Source organism: Delphinus delphis, chromosome 11, assembly GCF_949987515.2.
Source record: "Delphinus delphis chromosome 11, mDelDel1.2, whole genome shotgun sequence".
In the NCBI taxonomy this organism is placed as follows: domain Eukaryota; kingdom Metazoa; phylum Chordata; class Mammalia; order Artiodactyla; family Delphinidae; genus Delphinus; species Delphinus delphis.
This window is the reverse complement of record NC_082693.1, coordinates 44858231-44880391: the sequence shown is the minus strand read 5'-3', so window position 1 is coordinate 44880391 and position 22161 is coordinate 44858231. Positions and strand designations below refer to the sequence as shown.

The following is a 22161-nucleotide window of genomic DNA, read 5'->3' as shown; positions in this document are numbered from 1 at the left end:
TCTTACTTTGATTTGATTGAGAAAAGATATGGTGGGAAATACCTATCACCTGTCTGTGAATTGAGTTGCTGCTGCAGTCAGTTGGGCTTATGCCAAGTCTAAGTCAAACCCTGGCCTCTAGACCAGAGGAGATTTGTCTTGATATCTGAAGCTGCCTTGCTTATTTTGGTAGCTTTAGAGCTGAGTCAGAAATTGGCAGCTTTTTTCTTACTTGTTTTTCCTTTTTTCTCTTCCACTCTGATATGGTAGTCCCTGTAAATGTTATATTTGCACACTATTAGGTCTGGAGTTAGAGGATCAGCTGGGATTAGCTTCTGTATTCTCCATCTTCACTTCTCTAGCTTGTTCATATTTATTGACATACATCTGGGAGGTTTCACTTAACTCAGTGTTAGTTCCTTGTCATAGCAGATCATGGCATGTATCTGCTCCTGTACCTTATTGCTTTAGAGACTGAGAGTGATTCATTCATACAAAGAAAATACCCCTTCTAGATCTTGTAAATGAAAGAAGTCAAGAGTATTGTTTTTCTTCTTACATTTTATGTCAGGGATACTTGAGAAATTATGGTGTGTCTTGTTCTCCTCTCCTCCAGTGTTTCCATGCTTGGCTATTTACAGATTTGAAGGATTGAAAGAGGCTTCAAGAGATCCATGAGTTTGTTCCCCTCTTTTGAACTATTCAAGTCTCTATTAGTGAGATGCGAACTTCTCATTATACCATCACTTTCTGTCTCAGAGGAATAAAACCAAACTTCAGATTTACCTGTTAAGCAAAGAGGAGCAAAAAGTCTGTTTGGTGTCTGGCTAACTTTTTGTGGGGAGGCCTTAGAAAAGTAGCATAGGAAGTGTTTGGGGTTTTGTAATTTTAGTTATTTGACCAGAAAAAGGCTTCCTGAGATGGCATCTGAGTAAAGATCTGAAAAGACTGAGTAAGCAAGCCATGCTGTTATCTGGGAGAAGACCATTCCAGGCAGAAGGAAGGAACAGTAAAAGCAATCACTATAAAGTGGGTTTAGGGCACAAGGAGGAGCCAATGTGATTGAAACTACATATATTGGAGAAATAGTAAGAGATGGGATCAGAGGGCAAATTAGTGGTCAGATTATTTAAGGTCTTATAGGTTATTTTAAGAACTCAGGTTTTGCTCTGAGTGAGATGGGGATCCATTGGAGAGTTTTGAGCAAAGCTATAACATGATCTGAAACTGTTTTTACACAATTACTCTGGTTGCTATGTTTAGAAAATACTGTAGGGGAGCAAGATTGGAATCAGGAGACCAGTTAGAAGGCTATCAGCCAAGAGAGATGGTGGCTTGGACCAGGGTGGTAGCAGTGGAAATGTAGGAAGTCACCAGATTTTGGTTATATTTTGAAGTTAGAGTCAACACGATTTGCTCCTTGATCATTTTGGTCTTCAGTTTACTCTTCTATGAAGAGAATGGTGATATCTACTTGTAAAATGTCTAGCCCTATACACACAATAGAGTGATCAATGATAAACTTTCTAGAAGTGAGGCCTCTTTAGGATCTGAGCCATCAAATGTTGTGTGTTCTTTAAACATCATGAGTAACATGTCTGAAGGAACCAGCTACTCTTCATTGATTCATCTCTTGCCTTAGGTGTATGCTTACAGCTATATCAAACATTGGAGCTCTTCCTTTTGAAAGAAGCATTTACCTAAATCGACTTTTTAAAAACAATTCTTAAAATACCAAAGTATCAAGAAAAGTAGGAAACCAAGTACAGTAAGTGGTAAATAGGCAGTAAAAGACTGCAAGCAAGAAAAAAGATAAGAATTCTAATTCTCATTAAAATAGGCAAGGATCTCACCTATGCAGAATAATGTGGGTTCAATACTGATTGGGAAATGGGTGTATACAAGGTGCCAATTCCAAGTGGAAATATGTGTGCTCATAAGAGAAAAACAGTACCACTGAACAGCCAGGAAGAGGGGTCTCTCAAATATCTTTCTTTACCTTCTTACTGTAAAATAGGATTAGGAGGAACTAACATTTACTTGAGCATACTGTGTGTAGGCACATTACATTTGCTATGTGATTTTCCAATGACTCTATGAGATATATATCATGTCTAATCTTACAGATAAGGAGGCTGAGGCTTACTTACATGGTTAATAAGTTGTAGAAACATTAGTCTTATAGCCAAATTATGTCAAACTACAAAGTCCATAAACTTATCCACTTTAACATACTTACTGCCCTTTATACTCTAGAGATTGAATGTTCTTTATTTTGATGGGTACCGCCCCTAACTCACCCTTTAATCATGCTCAGCCTTTTCCTTGTAGCAGAGGTAGTATTGGAGCACAAGGGTGATGCTTTTATATCCTCTGTAAAAGTACCAAATTTTCCTTATTTTACCTCTTGCCTCCCAAGTACATATAAGCTCCAGGTTGTTGCTACAGGATTCCTTGCTTATAGGAATTGACTAATTGTGTACTGTTATTTTCATCATTATTATTATTTTGAGTGTGTGCGTGCTGTGAATATATATTACAGCAAAACTTAAATAATATCTTAAACAAGACAGAAGTGTATTTTTCTGTCACACTTAGGAAATCCAGAGGGAGCCAGTGCAGTCCAGGGTTGGTCTAGTCAAGGACTCAGGTTTCTTCTGTTGCCCCACTGTCTATGGTTTTCAATCCTACTATCACCTCACAGTCTCAGATGGCTGCTGAAGTGCCAGCCTTTACTTCTACATTCAGGCCAGCAAGAATTAGGGATGACAGAGATAAACCCACGCACATATGGTCACCTTATCTTTGATAAAGGAGGCAAGAATATACAGTGGAGAAAAGACAGCCTCTTCAATAAGTGGTGCTGGGAAAACTGGACAGGTACATGTAAAAGTATGAAATTAGAACACTCCCTAACACCATACACAAAAATAAACTCAAAATGGATTAAAGACCTAAATGTAAGGCCAGACACTATCAAACTCTTAGAGGAAAACATAGGCAGAGCACTCTATGACATAAATCACAGCAAGATCCTTTTTGACCCACCTCCTAGAGAAATGGAAATAAAAACAAAAATAAACAAATGGAACCTAATGAAACTTAAAAGCTTTTGCACAGCAAAGGAAACCATAAACAAGACCAAAAGACAACCGTCAGAATGGGAGAAAATATTTGCAAATGAAGTAGCTGATAAAGGATTAAGCTCCAAATCTTACAAGCAGCTCATACAGCTCAATATCAAAAAAACAAACCAATCCAAAAATGGGCAGAAGACCTAAATAGACATTTCTCCAAAGAAGGTATACAGATTGCCAACAAACACATGAAAAGATGCTCAACATCACTAATCATTAGAGAAATGCAAATCAAAACTACAATGAGGGGCTTCCCTGGTGGCACAATGGTTGAGAGTCCGCCTGCCGATGCAGGGGACACGGGTTCGTGCCCCAGTCCGGGAAGATCCCACATGCCGCGGAGCGGCTAGGCCCGTGAGCCATGGCTGCTGCGTGTTCAGAGCCTGTGCTTCGCAACGGGAGAGGCCACAACAGTGAGAGGCCCGCGTACCTCAAAAAAAAACTGCAATGAGATATCATCTCACACCAGTCAGAATGGCCATATCATCAAAAATCTAGAAACAATAAATGCTGGAGAGGGTGTGGAGAAAAGGGAACACTCTTGCACTGTTGTTAGGAATGTAAATTGATACAGCCACTATGGAAAACAGTATGGAGGTTCCTTAAAAAACTAAAAATAGAACTGCCATATGACCCAGCAATCCCACTACTGGGATTACCCTGAGAAAACCATAATTCAAAAAGAGTCACGTACCAAAATGTTCATTGCAGCTCTATTTATAATAGCCAGGACATGGAAGCAACCTAAGTGTCCATCAACAGATGAATGGATAAAGAAGATGTGGCACATATATACAATGGAATATTACTCAGCCATAAAAAGAAACGAAATTGAGTTATTTGGAGTGAGGTGGATGGACCTAGAGTCTGTCATACAGAGTGAAGTAAGTCAGAAAGAGAAAAACAGATACTGTATGCTAACACATATATATAGAATCTAAGGGAAAAAAAGGTCATGAAGAACCTAGGGGCAAGACGGGAATAAAGACACAGACCTACTAGAGAATGGACTTGAGGATATGGGGAGGGGGAAGGGTAAGCTGTGACAAAGTGAGAGAGTGGCATGGGCATATATACACTACAAAACGTAAAATAGATAGCTAGTGGGAAGCAGCCGCATAGCACAGGGAGATCAGCTCAGTGCTTTGTGACCACCTAGAGGGGTGGGATAGGGAGGGTGGGAGGGAGGGAGACGCAAGAGGGAAGAGATATGGGAACATCTGTATATGTATAACTGATTCACTTTGTTATAAAGCAGAAACTAATACACGATTGTAAAGCAATTATACTCCAATAAAGATGTTAAAAAAAAAAAGAATTAGGGATGAGTAAAGAAGGACCATTCACTTCCATTAAGGATACTTCATAGAAGTTGTATTTACTACTTGTATTAGTTTCCTAGGGCCGCTGTAACAAAATACCACAAACTGGATGGCGTAAACAACAGAAATTTATTTTCTCACAGTTCTGGAGGCTAGAAGTCTCAAGATCAAGATGTCAGCAGATTTGGATTTTCCTGAAGTCTCTCTTCTGGATTTTCAAATGGCCTCCTTTTTACTGTGTCCTCACGTGGTCTTTTCTCTGTGCCTACACACCTCTGGTGTCTCTTTGTGTGTCTCAATTTCCTCTTCTTATAGGGATACCAGCCAGATTAGGCCTTGTTTTAATTTAATCACCTCTTTAAAGGCCCTATCTCCAAATACAGTCAGATTCTGAGGTATTGGGCAGGGGTGGGGGGTCGGGGTTGTGTGGTGTTAGGGCTTCAACATATGAATTTTGAGGGGACATAATCCAACCTACAACAATACTTCTTTCTCCTTACATCCCATGGACTAGAACCTAGTCACACACTCATTTTTAGCTATAATGGAGGTTGGGATATGTGAAGCATTTTTATAGGCAGCCATGTGCCCAACTGAAAATCAGTAGTTGGGCACTTCCCTAGCGGTCCAGTGGTAAAGAATCCACCTTACAATGCAACGGACACAGGTTCGATCCCTGGTCAGGAAACTAAGATCCCACATGCCGCGGGGCAGCTAAGCCCACGTGCCACAACTACTGAGCTCGCGTGTCTCAACTAGAGAGCCTGCATGCCGCAAACTACACAGCCCACGTGCTCTGGAGCCTGCACACCACAACTAGAGAAAACCCACACGTTGCAACTAGACAGAAGCCCACGCACCGCATGCTTCAATGAAGATCCAGCGTGCTGCAGCTAAGACCCAATGCAGCCAAAAATAAATAAAATAAATAAATAAAAAAATTTTTTTAAATCAGTAGTTGTATTGAGGAAGAGGTGATTGGCTATTGGGGAATAAATAGCAGGCTCTCCTTTGCAGCAGAGGCTTAAGGAGTAATGATTCTTAAAGTTTTTCCAATTCCTTCATGTGAAATTAAATTGTTCTTATCTTATTTCTCTGGCCGAACTCAACATTCAATTTTATTTTATTTTATTTATTTTTTATATTTATTTAATTTTTGGCTGCATTGGATCTCCACTGCTGCACATGAGTTTTCTCTAGTTGCTGAGAGCGGAGCCTACTCTTTGTTTTGGTGCGCTGGCTTCTCATTGTGGTGGCTTCTCTTGTTGCGGAGCATGGTTTCTAGGTGCGTGGGCTTCAGTAGTTGTGGTACATGGGCTCAGTAGTTGTGGCTCGCGGGCTCTAGAGCACAGGCTCAGTAGCTGTGGCGCACGGGCTTACTTGCTCTGCGGCATGTGGGATCTTCCTGGACCAGGGCTTGAACCTGTGTCCCCTGCACTGGCAGGCGGATTCTTAACCACTGTGCCACCAGGGAAGCCCCTCACATTCAATTTTAGATTTTGAAAGATTCTTTTAATACTAAATTGTTGGCTTAGATGTCCTTTCCACCTAATAGGTGGTAACATTCATCTCTAAGTTCATCACAGTAGGGCAATACAGACTTAGTTGCATGGTGTTTAAGTTAAGCAATAGAAGGCATCTTGAAATGCCATGAACAGTAGATAAATTGTGATTTTTTTTTTTCTTTCCCAGAATGTCTTGTCTGGGTTTAGTTAGGAGCAGTTTTGCCAGGGCGTGGGAAAAGACAGTGTGAACTTTCAAGGTCTTTTCCATCCCTAAGATTCTGTGATATTTTCTACATAGTGGCATTACTATGATAAAGCTAAATAAAATAGAAGCAGCAGAGGTGCTCCATTGTTTGAGCACTGCTGCTTTTTGTCTGAAAGAGGAGGAAATATGATTTGTTCCGTTTCGCTCAAGGAAGTAAAATGGGCATTTTGGGCCAAGAATGTAGAGAAGCCGTTAGAAACTGAAGCGAAACCCAACCAACACTTCAGTCCATCGATCAAAGCACCTGTAGTTCTCATTTCAGGGCAAGTACAACTATCACAGATATTGAACAAAGAGAGTACATGTCCAGAACATTTTAATCTTGTTTCTCTGTTTACTTTGCCTAAGGAATTGCTCTGGACATCAGCCAACTCCTGTGGCCTCCCTTACACACCAGTGAATCCTTTTGCATTTATAGAGCAGAATGATTTTCTCATGCTTCCCTGATTTTAGAAAATTGGCATAATTGTTATTATTGTTGTTGTTATTTTTATTGGCCTAGTACTAGTGAAACCTATGACATTTGACTTCTGAAATCCTTAAAGGACTTGGTGACTGTCACATAACTATAGCTTTACATGTTCCATAAGTACTTTATACTCTATTCCCCCACATTCTGCTTTCTCTCTCTGAAGAGAAGGGAGTGTTGGACCCATATCTCTCATAACTCAGTAGGGCCTTCTTTCTTGTCCTTCTCCCAAGGGCGGTTGAACCAGTTTTCCTTTTCAGGTATGCAGTTATCATACTCTTTTTGTTTCTCATCGTTTGGGCACTGTAGTGAAAAGAACATGGGATTTTGGAATCAAGAAGACCTGGGTTTGAATTCTGGCTTCTTATACAGACTGTATGGCCCTGAACAATATATTTCATTTATAAATAAAATGGTGATATTTTATACCTTGAGAAGATCAAATAAGATATTTTCTATAAACTATAAAAAATTTTAAGTCATGAGAGGTGACCCAGATTGAGGGGAAAGATGGGAGAGTTTACAAGCCCCCAAATATGTCCCCCACTGACACTCTCTGAAGAGAGGCCTTGCATCTAGGCACTCCTCCCATACCTTACTTCACATCCCAGAACACTCCTGAATGTCTACCTTGGGATACCTAGAACTTTGGCTTTGGGATCAGACACAGGCTGGAATCTTGCCTTTGCCCCTCGTAACTTGGGAAAGTTATTTAATTCCTCTGAGCTTTGGCTTCTTCATCTTAGAAATGCCCTAACAAAGAGTTTTGTTAGGGTTAAAGTAAAGTATAGAAACAATAAGCAAAGTCATAGAAAGAATGTAGACTTTGGCATCAGCACTAGAGTTTGGGTCTGATTCTGTCATTTAGTATGACAGTAGTTAAGGAATTTGCCCAAGGTCAGCAGACCTTGGGTAAATGCCTTAACTACTCTTGGCGGTATGAGTGGAAGTGCATAAAGCACCAAGTTCATAATTGCACTCAATAAACATTAATGGTTTTTCCTTTTCTCCTAACTCCAGTGTCAAAGAGTGTATAAATAGGCTAGCCATCATGGGCATCTAGACAGTTTTGTTTTGTTTTTAACCTACCATTTTAACCCTATGAATGTTTTGTCCCCAATGTTTTGACTACTAAGGGCATTATTTTCGCTCTCTGTGTTTAAATAACATACAATAAAATGCACAAATCTTAAGCATTCAGCTAATAAGTTTTGACAATTATATACACCCATGTAACCATTACCTCTAACAAGATGGAATATTTCCATCACTCCTAAAGAATCCCTTATGTCTCTTTCCAGTCAGTGTTTTACCCCCAAACCTTTCTGATTTAAACCACTGTAGGGTAGTTTTGCCTGTTCTTGAATTTCATATAAATGGACTTATATAGTATGTATTTTTGGGGAAGGAGATGCACTTTCTTCTACTTACTATATAGTTTTGAGATCCATCATGTTTTTGTGTATGTCAGTATACACCCAGCAAAGTCCCCTCATGTCTCATGGGTGATGATTGAATCACTTGCTTCTTCTCAAATGAGTCACAAAAAAGAATTACCATGATTGATCCACCTTCTAGGGCTCAGGGATAGGGTCACCTTCCCTGATCATGTGTCCTCAGAGGAAAGCAAACACCAAAAGTTCATTTTTTTAATTGTTGAATAGTATTCTATTATATGAATATACCACAATTTGTTTATACATTCTCCTGAACCCCTAGATTCTAAATATTTTTTCAGTATGAGTATCAACCGGGAGTAATTTATTCTTGATATATGAATGAGAAAAGGACTGGAAAGTTTACAGGGATTTTGCCACAGGGTATGTCAGAATTTTTAGCCTCTAGCTATTTTGTTCTTTCTTAATTCTCTCTACTTGGCCATGGATTAAAAGGGAGAAAATGAAACTGCCCTTCTTTCTCTGAGTGTCCCCTATATAATATATTCTTTTTGGCACAATGCCTAGAAGGTTGTTTATAGAGTTGATGGAAGGATATATAATCTCACTGTGCGCTGGAAGGTACTTACCTCAGCAGTCAAAAAATTTATGGGGAATATGCAGTATTCTTCCTGAAGAAATTGCCAAATCTTGGCTCCCAATCATCCTCCTCTGTATCATCCTATTTCCTCACTCCCTCTCCTTGCCCTCGACTTCTGACAGTCCCCTCTGTGCAGCTTGAGCCACTGAGTGTCCTCAGGAGACACTCTGCCTTAAAATTGTGCTATTTGCCTGGGTGAAATGTACAACATACACAGATAGGTTGCAGGGAAGCACACACCTAGGCTCTCCTGGGAGCTTAATGTCTTGCTTTGTTCTAGTCAAGTTATATATGAAATAGTTCCTTTCTCCATTGAATAAGCCATTCACAGTGGAAATTACTTCTCTGCCTTTTAACGCTTGTCTACTGGCTTTATTCTTCCTCTTTAAAGCTTTTTCTTTCTTTCTTTCTTTTTCCTGCTAATAAATTATCTTGTCCCTTGGCTGCAACTTTTGCTTTTGTTTCGGCCCAGAAAAAATTGTTTCCAGAAATTCTTATGCCCCAAGGGAAAGGAGAGCCTTCTGTATAGGATTATGGAAATGAGTGTAGTTAAAGGTTATTTTGGAGAACAAAAGAGACCCTCAGCTCAAGAAATACAGTTTTGAGCTTGGTGTATCTTCTGATGGATCTTAACTCTAGAGTTAAAACTCTGACCCCTCATTACTATCTTACTCTCTCTGATCCACCCTTCTCCATGTGTTGGCAGGTTGTTGCAGTCCAGGCATCATCTGCACAAAAGACAAACCTTCAGCAGAAGATAACCATTTTTCTAGTGGCTTTTTTTTCTTTTTTTAATACAGTGAGAAGCCTTTCTTTAAAGCCACCCACCTAGCAAAATCCTCTCATGTCTCACTGGTGATGGTTGAGTCACTTGTCCCTTCCTAACCCAGACACAAAAAGGAAACAGAATTACCACGAATAGTCTAGCTAATTAAGATCCACCTCCTAGGGACTTCCCTGTGGTCCAGTGGTTAAGAATCCGTCTTCCAATGCAGGGAACGCAGGTTCGATCCCTGGTTGGGGAACTAAGATCCCACATGCCACAGGGCAACTAAGCCCGTGTGCCGCAACTACTGAGGCCGTGTGCTCTGGAGCCTGCACGCCACAACTAGAGAGCCTGCATGCCACAACTACTGAGCCCGCATGCTCTGGAGCCCACGTGCCACAACTGGAGAGCCCACATGCTGCAACTACTGAGCCTGTGCACTTTGGAGCTGGCACACCACAACTGGAGAGCCTGCTCACTGCAACTACTGAGCCCGCGTGCTCTAGAGCCTGAGCGCCACAACTAGAGAGAAGCCTGTGTGCCACAACGAAGAGCCCGCCAGCGCAACAAAAGATTCCACATGCCGCAACGAAGATCCCACGTGTCGCAACTAAGACCCAACACAACCAAATAAAATTAAAAAAAGAAGAAAGATCCACTTCCTAGGGCTTAGGGATAGGATTACCTTCCCTGATCATGTGTCCTCAGAGGAAGGCAAACACCAAAAGGAAATCTGGGCTAGATTGAGTGTGGGAGAAAGGGGAGATTTGGATAGGTAGCCAGTATAGTGTCTACCGTACCCTTTCTCTGCTGCTTCCTTTTTCCTCAGAGTACAAGTTACTTTGGGGACTTCCCTGGTGGTGCAGTGGTTAAGAATCTGCCGGTGCAGGGGACACGGGTTCGATCCCTAGTCTGGGAAGCTCCTACATGCTGCAGAGCAACTAAGCCCATGTGCCACAACTACTGAGCCTGCACTCTAGAGGCCACGAGCCACAACTACTGAGCCCGTGTGCCACAACTACTGAAGCCCACGCATCTAGAGCCCGTGCTCCGCAACAAGAGAAGCCACCACAATGAGACGCCTGTGCACCACAACAAAGAGTAGCCCCCACTCACCACAACTAGATAAAGCCCGTGCAGAGCAACGAAGACCCAACGCAGCCAAAAAATTAATTAATTAATTAATTTTTAAAAAAGGAATTGCTTTGTTTTACACACCTCTATAAGAGGCCAGTAGTCTCAGTGGAAATGACTGTCAAAATTGTTTAAAGTGTTTGCATTAATAACTGTTTTATGGACGTCTTAAACAATCTAAAGTTCAAGTTTTCCTGTTTCCCAGTGAACAAAGGAAACCATGTGGCTCCCTACAACTTAAGTTGGAATGCGTGACCATATTCCACAGGTGGCTATTATGAAAGACCGTTTTTTGGTTTAGTTGGGTTTTTTCATTAGTGCTTTGACTGAGTAACAGTGCTTGGACACCGTGAAGTTAGTCCAGGTGTCCAGATGGTTGAGCCTTTTCTGCCTTATATGTAAAGAGGAGCTGCAAAGTTATCATTCTGATTGACAAATATACCTATTTGGTAATTGAGGCCCATCCTGGAAAAAGAAACAACCAGCTGCTTTATATTTGTCCCTATCACCACCTTTTTTTTCCAGTTTTATTGAAATATAATTGATATATAGCTCTGTATAAGTTTAAGGTGTACTGCTTAATGACTTAACATACATGTACTATGAAATGATTACCACAATAAGTTTAGTTAGTATCGGTTTCCTCATAGGTTTCCTTCTGGGGTGATGAAAATGTACTGGGACTACATAGAGGTGATGGTTACACAACACTGAATGTACTAAATGCACTGAATTGTTCACTTTAAAATGGTTAACTTTATGTTGTATGAATTTTAAAAATTCAATTAAATTTCAGGCCAAAAAAAATTTTATTTTCTTATGAGAACTTTTAGGATGTACTCCCTTATTAACTTTTAAATATACCATACAGTTAACTATAGTCATCAGGTTGTACATTACCTCTCCAGTACTTATTTATCTTATAACCAGAAGTTTGTACCTTTTGACCACCTTCATCCAGTTCCCTCATTCCCCACCTCTCACCTTTTCTTTCTGACAGAGTAATCTTTTTAAAGTTATTTAAGCCTGAAAAAGAGAAATATTGAAGATCTGTCATGTGGTAAAAGAAGTAAACTTAATCTTGTTTGACTCTAAGGCAGATTTAGGATCAAGATTGAAACAGTTCATAGCTTTTTATAGGGAAAAACTATATAACAGTTAAGACTGTTTATGAAATAGTGAGTTGATCCTGTCCCAGGAGTTTTCTAGGAGAAAGAAAGTTCCTCTCAGGAACTTACACAAAGGGACTCTTCTTTGGGGAGGATGGGGAAGATTGCATGAGGCTGTATCTAAGAACCCTTCCAATTCTGATCTTTATTGATATTTCCCAGCTAAGAGATAATAGAGAAGGCATGTGCTGAGTTTTACTGTATTTCAAACTGAAGAGAATGGAGCCTTGATTTACCCATGGGGGAAAAAAACATATATGTGTATATGCAGTTCCCACATACAGCCAATGATCTGTAGCTCTGTAGGGACTTCCCTGGTGGCGCAGTGGTTAAGAACCCGCCTGCCAGTGCAGGGGACACAGGTTCAACCCCTGGTCCGGGAAGATCCCCCATGCTGCAGAGCAGCTAAGCCCATGCGCCACAACTGCGAGCCTGCACTCTAGGGCCCGCAAGCCACAACTACTAAGCCCGCACGCCACAACTGAGCCCATGTGCAGCAACTACTGAAGCCCACGCACTTTAGGACCCGCGTACCACAACTGCTGAGCCCGCATGCTGCAACCACTGTAGCCCACACGCCTAGAGCCTGTGCTCCATAACAAGAGAAGCCACTGGAATGAGAAGCCCGTGCACCGCAACGAAGAGTAGCCCCTGCTCACCACAACTAGAGAAAGCCCACGTGCAGCAACGAAGACCCGACGCAGCCAAAAATAAATTAAAAAATAATAAAAATAAAAAACGTAAGCTCTGTAGGTTGTAACTTTTTTTATAGAAGCCTCCAGGTCCTGAATCAATTAATTAAAAAATAAAATACCAGCCATTTTCTATTGTAGTCAGTTTCTTCCAGTATTTCTCATCTTTATTTTATTATTTATTTGTTTGTTTGTTTACTTATTTATTTTTGGCTGCGTTGGGTCTTCATTGCTGTGTGCGGGCTTTCTCTAGTTGCAGTGAGCAGGGCTACTCTTCGTTGTGGTGCACGGGCTCTAGGTGCACGGGCTTCAGTAGTTGTGGCATGCAGGCTCAGTAGTTGTGGCGCACGGGCTCTAGAGCACAGGCTCAGTAGTTGTGGCACACGGGCATAGTTGCTCCACGGCATGTGGGATCTTCCTGGACCCCACGGTTCGAACCCGTGTCCCCTGCATTGGCAGGCGGATTCTTAACCACTGCGCCACCAGGGAAGTCACATACAGCTGAATTTAAAGATAAGAAATAGGGACCTCCCTGGTGGCACAGTGGTTAAGAATCCGCCTGCCAATGCAGGGGACACGGGTTCGAACCGTGGGGTCCAGGAAGATCCCACATGCCGTGGAGCAACTATGCCCGTGTGCCACAACTACTGAGCCTGTGCTCTAGAGCCCGTGCGCCACAACTACTGAGCCTGCATGCCACAACTACTGAAGCCCGCATGCCCTAGGGCCCACCTCCTGCAACTACTGAGACCATGTGCTGCAACCACTGAAGCCCGCATGCTCTAGGGCCCTCATGCCACAACTACTGAGCCTGCATGCTGCAGCTGCTGAAGCCTGTGCGTCTAGAGCCCGTGCTCCACAACAAGAGAAGCCACTGCAATGAGAAGCCCGTGCACTGCAATGAAGAGTAGTCCCCGCTTGCTGCAACTAGAGAAACCCTGTGCGCAGCAATGGAGACCCAACACAGCCAATCAATCAATCAATCAATAAAAAGAATTTAAATTCAGCTGTATGACTATGATTCTATGAATGACTCTAGCCTTTTAAACTTAAGTCTCCAGGCAGCTTCTCAGTAGCCACCAAAAGGTGAACAAAGCAATAATCTTTGCAGACTAACTTATGCCAGGATGAGATTACGCATGCTTCTTAAGAGCCGTCTGGGTCTTATCCTTGAAACTGATTGAAAGGAGGAAAAAATGTCTGGCATGACAATTTTCTTGAAGCATTGCTGTTTGTTTAGCTTGGTTTCTAGAGTCACATGGAATAGACAGGACATATGGGAAGGTTTCCAGTCTTATCTTTTTAAAGAAAGGAAAGAAATATTTAGGATTCAAGTACAGTCAGTAATCCATGAAAGAGAAACCTCTATTATAAACCATTGTTGGAGCTAAGCATTTTTGACTTCAACAGTTGTTGAGGACATGAATCTCTGTATAGAGCATCAATTTCTGTTACTGAGTGGGTGCTTGGATTACTGTATTGACCTCACTACAGGATTTCCCAGGTAGAGATAGCAAGTGATAAAGACCTACCACCCCTGCACTACAAATCTCTGCATCTTTGGGAGGCAGTAAAGTGACTGAACCCAAATAGTGAATAGCAAAGCAAAGATTCTCTCTTCCTCCAGGGAGAGACCCAGTCTTTCCGAAGGACAGATGACTACAAAACTCTCTTCTTGCCTTTTCAGCTTGCTTAAGATAAAGGAAAGAATTTAAGATTCTATAAGCATTGTCTGATTTTGCTGCTTTTTGATGGAGGAGATACTTGAAGTTGGTAACAGTGTTGTGGTTTGTGGCAGCTGTGGAAGTTCTCCTTGGGAAAGGAGAGTGATCCTCTCTGGTACTGAATAGAGCTTTATATCTTCTTTCTGGAGAGAGTCTAGTGAGATAACTTTGTGGAGTGCTTAAGCTGAAGATGTGAGCAGATTTCTGTAGGGAACAAGGGAGGGCAAATAAAGTGCCAAGGGGACTTAAACTACATTGCTTTAGAACTGAATCCTGGTGAATCTCAAGATAATTATGCTGAGTAAAAGAATCCATATACTGTATGATGTAAAATTCTAGAAAATGGAGACTAATCTGTAGCGACAGTGGTTGGCTGGGGGTGGTGGCAAAGGGGAGGAAGGGCTTTTAAAGGAGCAGGAGGAAACTTTTGGAGGTCATGAATGTGCTCACGATCTTGATTGTGATGATGTTTCACAGGTGTATGTGTGTTTCATAATTCATCAAATTGTATATATATATATATTTTTGGCCACGCCACGTGGCTTACAGGATCTTAGTTCCCTGACCAGGAATTGAACCTGGGCCCTTGGCAATGAAAGCGCCAAGGGAGTCCTAACCACTGGACTGCTGGAGAATTCCTAGTGCATTTTAAATATATGCAGTTTCTGTCAATTTTACCTCAGTAAAGCTTTTTTTTTTTCTTTAAAGAAATGAAATTAATCTAGGGGTAACATTTATCAAAGGACCCTATACTGGGTTACAGGAAGGCTATTTCAGGCTTCTGTATGAAATACAAGTCTTACAGGTGTGTTAAGTTTAGATACACAGCTCCTGTTTAATGCATTTCATGTTTCTTTAGGAGTCCATAGAGGCTGCTGTATTCTATTGAAGAAGATGTCTAACAGTAACACTACTCAAGAGACTCTGGAAATAATGAAAGAATCGGAAAAAAAACTGGTGGAAGAATCTGTAAACAAAAACAAGTTTATATCTAAGACTCCAAGCAAGGAAGAAATTGAGAAAGAGAGTGAAGATACCAGTTTGCGTCAGGAGACACAGGTAAGGATTAGAAGTGCATCATATGCGCACTCTTTATAGCAAAATAGAAACGTCATTAGAGGTGGCTTTGGAAATCTATAGGAAGCCAGTCACTTACACAAACATTTGATTCTCCCTAAAAACCCAACTTCAGCTCTCAAGAAATATCTCCTTCCCTTTTTGTCAGAGTCCACAATGAAGTCTAAAGAAAACAGAATGAAATCCCTAATCTGTTAGGACCTGAATAACACTGGTTCTTGCTACATTTTGATATTTTTTAACTATCAAAAAACAAACTATATACAAACACATATTTGACAAGTCATAATATGGCTTATACAATAAACCATATTTTTAATTAAAAATTTTTTTTTTATTTTTGGCTGCGTTGGGTCTTCATTGCTGCGCATGGGCATCCTCTAGTTGCAGAGAGCAGAGGCTACTCTTCGTTGCGGTGTGCGGACTTCTCATTGCGGTGGCTTCTCTTGCGGAGCATGGGCTCTAGGCGCGCAGGCTTCAGTAGTGGTGGCACATGGGCTTAGTTGCTCCCACGGCCTGTGGGATCTTCCTGGACCAGGGCTCGAACCCTTGTTCGCTGCATTGGCAGGCAGATTCTTAACCGTTGCGCCACCTGGGAAGTCCCTACAATAAACTCTTAAAACTGAGCTGCCTGGCTTTACACACAGTTTTAAATTCATATCCTGGTTGTGTTAAAGCAGTCAGCATTTTCTGGGCAGAAATAGTCTCTGAACTTGCCACTTGGTAAATGTGAGTGAGAGGAATTTTATTCTTTGGTTGCCTATTGTTTTCCATCCGAATTCATACTACAGTGCAGATATGATGGCAGTAGATGGCCAGCCGAGCTTTTTCCAGGGCTCCTCTTTGGTACCCAGCCAGACTCTGGGCCTCCTCTAGCTTACCTGTTCCAGTTCTCTTCCCTGTGGTCACTACTAGTTTCCTCTGTTACCCAAGCCCAAATTATATAAATTCTTTCCTTCTTGCCCAGGGGTGAGACTGGTCTTTATTATATGCTTAGGAGATAGACTGTTAATTGTAGTAAGTTAGTTTAAAGAGCAGTAGCAATGACATTTTGGAGGGTCTAGAAACTTGAAGCAGGATTTCTCTTGACAACCCAATTCACCTAGGCCTTGTCTTACGTAAAGATTAAGACAGCAACAACATAAAGGGATGAATTAAAATCAGATAACTCTCTGAAGTATTTTGTTCTCTAGCTGCCTGCTTTTCTACTATATTTCCACTTACAATTTGCCAGATCTCTGTCATGGCTGCTTTTCTTTCCATTATCTTTTGCATGTGAATTGTCATTCCCAGCCCATCCTTCCAGAGTTTATGGAGACAGTCTGCCACTGTTCCAGCTATACTTCTAGCTTCCACTGATCCCAATAATGAATTTTAAATCCTCAGGACAAATAAGTGTTGAATGTTTAATTATGTGCTGTCATGTTACATGGAAGATAATAATTAAATGAACTTTTTGGTCCAAGTTACTCTATTCTCAGGAGACAATTTTAAGTGGTGTTCTGAACTCCTGTTGTGTGTTCTTCTTGAAGATAGGTAGAAAAGAAAGGGTGACTATAGGTTTTATATGCCTTATGGATACTCACTTGGTTTAAGAATGTCTTCACCTGGATATACAGATAGACTGTGTGGGAGGCTGGGTGGGGAACCTGCCTCCCCTCAGACTCCTTTTGTTGCTGCTGGAGCAGGTGGAGTTGCTGCTGCCATCTACTGGAACTCCTGCTCCTTTTACAAAGTCTTGGCCACCCTACAGAAGCCCTCTCCCCTCTACTAGTGTTCCCCTTCAACAGCACTAAAAATTCTGCTCTTTCTCTTACCTTCCCCCCAGCTCACGCCTGGTAAGTCTCCACAAGAATCTTACTGACTCTGTCAAGAGAGTGCCTTTTACGAATTGGAGCTGGAAAGTTTGAGGAAAGGGGACTTTCATTACTCGTACTGTGTGAGACATATTCTTGGAATCAGCAATTGGAACTCAGAACATCTTTGGCATGGAAACAGTGCTATAAAGGGCAGGTTCTGAGATTCAGTTTAGAATGGGCAAGTCCTGACTTAACACATACTGAACTTAGGTGGGTCCTTTAAATAACCTAGCCGGGCTTTCTGCCTTTATACTTGTAATCCCCTCTGATTCAGCTACCATACTGCTTTAGAAAGATGGCTGTGAAATAAAGATCTGATTGTGTTAATTCTCTCCAGAGTTTCTGTGTGTCTCCTTGCCCTAGGCTAAGTCCCAGATTTGTCAGCATGGCATATTGTGACCTAGCCCTTGCCTGCCATCCATCCACCTCTGGAATCCTATGCTCCAGCATTAACTGATTCGCTGGCCCCTGAAAAGTTTGGAGAAAGCATGCTTTTACACATGTTTTCTCTGCCTAGAATGCCCTCCGTGGTATTCTTTCCCTGGCCTCCTCCAGGTCAGTTTAGGCTCATCATTTGTACCTCCAGGGCCCAACACAGTTCCTTGCAGGCACTCAATGTTTGTGAACATGTGAATTTGTGAATTCCTAGGTTTGAGTTAGACACTTGTGCTCCTCTAGCACTCCATGAGTACCTCTGTAATGCACTTAATGTCCTGTATTGTAATTGTCTATTTGTCTGTCTTCTCCAACAGGATTATGAGTTCCTTTTTGACAAGGTTTGTGTCTTTTATCTCTGTATCCTCCAGTAGTTAGCATGGTGCCTGATACATATTAGGCTTTCAGTATGTGTTTGACTATTTAATGAAAATTATGCATTCTGAGAAATAAGCAGATTTATACATTGTTTGTAGGGTTATAAATTTGTATAACTTCTTTGAAGGGCAATTTAGCAATACTTTATAAAATTTTTAAATATAAAATTTTTAAATGGACTATACCATATTTGTAGATATACTCAATGATATGGTCATTGAAGCATTATTTATACTAACAAAGATCAGAAACATCCTAAATGGTGCAGTTTAAGGGACTGGTAAAATAAGTTATGGTATGGCCACACGATGGAATACCATGTAGCCATTAAGAAAAACAGTGTCTCTTCTATGGAGGTATCCTTGAAAAAAGTTTAAAAGTAAGGTTTAGGGCAGTGTGTACAATATCCGTCTATTTGGTTTAAAAAAAAGTGTGTGTACACATGTACAATAATCTTATAGATGCATAAAAGATCTCTTGTAAAAGATTACAAGAAATTCAGTACTAGTTGATCCTTTAGGAGAGATCCAGGTAGCTGGGGGACAGATGTGAAAGAAGACTTACTATTCTGCATACCTTCATTATAACTCTTGAATGTTTGTGTCGTATGTATGTTATAACTTATTTGAAAAAAATAGTGACAAATACTGCTTCATATTCCTGGACTATGATTCTTCCTTTATTATAACAGATCTTGCCACTGACCAGATTCACCATCATTTCTCACTTTTTCCATCCACATTTCCGGTTCTCCATTTTGCATTGTAGCAGTGTTGTTTGGTAACTAGTGAAGAGGACAAAGGAAAGAAATCCTCACCTACCCAGGACCATGCTGGTACTCTGCCTCCATCTGTTTCCCCTCCTCCACCCACCAGCCTCAGTTTTTTCCACACCTCAGTGGCAGTGAGTTCCATTCCAAACATCTTAGAAGCCCTAAGTGTCACCCAGCCTCTTCCCGAAAGTCCTCATTTTGACTTCTCAGCTATTCGAAACCTTACCAATTAATTAGTCATTCTTTCCCTCATCCCACCTCAGGCCCTCATTCTTCATCTTCCTCAGCTTCTATCCTGCTCTTTACTCGCTCTCCTTACCTCCCTTTGCTCTGGAGGTCTTATCCACATCTTCCATGCTCCCTTCTTTTTATCCTGTCCCATCTTATATCCATGACCCAGACAGGCTATAAGAGCCTGCACCAGGAGCTTAGAACTGGGAGAATTCTCATATTCAGGGAGGTAGGCAGTTGGCAATAAGAGCCTTCATTCCATTTCTGCAGCCACAGGGACAGGTCTTTTGAGTATCTCAAGTTAGAACTCTCAATGTGTTGTCCTATAAAGGTGTTATTTTAAGTGATGGTTAGGAGCCATATTTCACACCCACTATGGGCTAAATAGGCTCCTGTTAGCAAGCTTGGGAAAAAAACACTCTGTTGTGCTATGGTAGTGACATTTCCAGAAGCATCCTAATCAGGAGAGGATTCCCTGGTTTATCCAAAAGTAATTTTTATCAATCTGTGAAATAGGCCAACCAGTCAATGTCTTTCTATTCTTTATCTTCATGGTGAGTGGTGGTTTGTCTGTAGGTGGCCTGTGGTCCCTTCCATGTCACAGCTGCTAGAGTTGTAGCATAGGGGACAACCACAACAACTGGGTCTCATCATAGTTTGGCTATTATAATGGTTTTAAAGTTAGTGCTTTTTCTCTGTAAACTTGTATTGCTTTTAACTTAAGTGTTTATTTCCCCCACCTTTAATATTTTCTAATCCCCTTCTAACAGAGGCGGACATCCAACCACGGTCATGCCAGGAAAAGAGCCAAGGTGAGAGCCCTTCCTCTATAGCTTCTTTTCTAGTGTTATTAGTAGAACATTGCACAAATGGACTTATCACTAATAACTAGTTTATTTGGATTATATATAGGCAAAGTTTGCCTGTCCCTTGTACCCTGATTGTGAACATGCATACACACACGCACAAACATGCACGCACATATACATATGTCCTATTGGAATGTCTGGCTTTATTTTTCTCCATTATCTTTAGTTCAGTCACAGTCTATTTCTGATACCTGAAAGGATACCCAGCCAGAGCCTCCCACAAACAAAGCCTGAGCACACTGGTACTGGTTCTGCTGTAATGCCAGTTTCTCTGCTCATCTCTGGCTCTCTTATTTTGCCTCCCAGCAGTTTTGGGGTTTTTCGCCATGTGAATTTTCTTTAAGATAAATCCTCTACCATTAGTAAAATGATTCAACATTTTTGGACATCCTAAAAATACAGGCTTTGTTTTGTTTCGTTTTGTTTTGTTTTGATTCACTTTTTAGGTTGGGGCAAAGAGGAAGATTTTGTTTTTAATCATTGTATGATAAAATTAGTACATCACAGATTATTTTAAGCAGTGTTATCAGGTAGGACTATAGGTGTTAGTGTGTGATAGCTTTTTAATTTTAATTAGGGAACAGTAAAATATTAAACTTTTCTTACATTGGGAAGAATTGTACATCGAAGTAATAATTAAGGGTGTCCACCCCTTTCCCCTTGAAAAATAATGGCAGAATTTGGGAGTGTCCCAGCCAGTATGTGGCTTGGGTTTGAAGAAGACTATGATGTATGATAAATTGGCTCTGTGGCTTGCCTTACATGGCCTAATCCACAGTGATGGGCTTGACAGTAAAGTTTAAAACAGAGGGTGTTCAGGATTTCCATGACGGTCCAGTGGTTAAGACTCCACTCAACGCAGGGGGTGCAGGTTCGATTCCTGGTCAGAGAACTAGGATCCCGCATGCTGCGGGGCACGGCCAAAAAGAAAAAAAGAGGGTGTTCTCTGCTACTTCACTTCCCCCCAAACCTTAGAAATAAGTAAGACAGTTATTATCGTTATTATTTCCATTTTACAGAGGAGGAAGCTTGAGCTTATAGAGTTTGAGTGAGTTTGACAGAGGACATTTATTAGAAAGCGGCAAAACTAGGCTTGAAGTCAGTTCTTCAGACTTGCAAATTCTTTTCACTATACTGTGCTACCTGGACCACACATACCATGTTTTGTGCTTTTGTATTTACTGTAAACTTTGATTTTATTGTAAGAACTCTCAATAAATGTTTATAGGTAGATTTCTAATGAGTCACTATAATTTTTGACTTTGGAGATACCTAGGAGAGCAGTGACTTATAAAGTGGAATTCAGATCTTTTGGGGATTCTCCAGCCAGCATAAGTAAACCAAGTGGATTAGTTGTCACATTGAATCCCAAATGTTAGAAAGTTTTCTTTCTTTCTACTTTTTTCTTAGACACTTCTTTCCATACCCTTGCCACCTCAGGTTTAGAGTCACTTAGCATTTATCGTCTACTTTATACTAGGCACTATTTATGATACATATGTTTACATGCCTTATATAATCTAATTCTCACACCAACCCCTTAAGCATTTTTATCCCGCTTTTATTGAGGACCAAAAAGAGACCCAGAGAGGTCAAGTAATTTGCTCAATATCTCATACCTCAAACCAGGAGTTGAAGCTAGGACTTCTGGTTCTTAAATCCAGTCTTTCTACTAAGCTCTGCTGCTGTGTATTCTCAGTAAACTTCTGAGTGTGATATTGGAGCACTGAGCTAGAGAGAGAGGAGAGCTAAGCAAAGTGGTTTTCCTATCATCTGTCCAAAGTAGTTGTTTTGTTTTTATATATCTACTGTTGTGAGCAAGAGAATTATCTTTCAAGTGAACCAGGAATGAATGAGTAGGACCTGTTTGAAGGGGGAAAAAAAAAAAAACCCTATTTATGGAAGAAGCAACTAACAGAGCAAAAGAGAATGCCCTTTATTCAGCCAAAAGCTTTCCCAGTGTCCACCAAGGGAATATGTATGTGTATTTATTTTTTTCAGTCTAATTCCAAGCTGAAGTTGGTGCGCAGCCTTGCAGTGTGTGAGGAGTCTTCTGCCCCGTTTGCTGACGGGCCACTAGAAACCCAGGTAGGTCCTTTATAAGAGTAAGTGTAGCTTTGAGTTTGGCAGTTGTTTGCTAAACTGGTGTAGCATCCACGGCATCAACATTAGGCTTGGAAATCAGGGTAGAGGAGCTTCAAAACAGGCTGCTGCAGTAAAATAAGGGCATGGGTGAGAGCATGAAGTATAGGTCTTCACACCTGGACCACCCAGGATGATGCAGACCCACACCTTTCCCTCTGGTGGTTAGAACCATTTCCATTCCAATTCTTATGGCAGG

At 41.1% G+C, this 22161-nt stretch overlaps 1 protein-coding gene across 14 annotated transcripts in view; it reads left to right on the top strand.

The window, feature by feature from the left end:
• Positions 1-22161, top strand: part of R3HDM2 (R3H domain containing 2) — a 146703-nt gene that overhangs the window by 86757 nt on the left and 37785 nt on the right. For 9 of the 14 annotated variants that reach the window (XM_060025052.1, XM_060025055.1, XM_060025050.1 and 6 more), the window contains exons 3-5: positions 15059-15258; positions 19722-19763; positions 21822-21908. In XM_060025052.1, the coding sequence (XP_059881035.1) occupies positions 15094-15258; positions 19722-19763; positions 21822-21908 (294 nt within the window). In that variant the 5' untranslated portion in view covers positions 15059-15093. Of the gene's footprint in view, positions 1-15058; positions 15259-17887; positions 17912-19721; positions 19764-21821; positions 21909-22161 lie in introns of all 14 variants that reach the window. The other 5 variants (XM_060025054.1, XM_060025047.1, XM_060025048.1 and 2 more) reach the window with 1 other exon arrangement.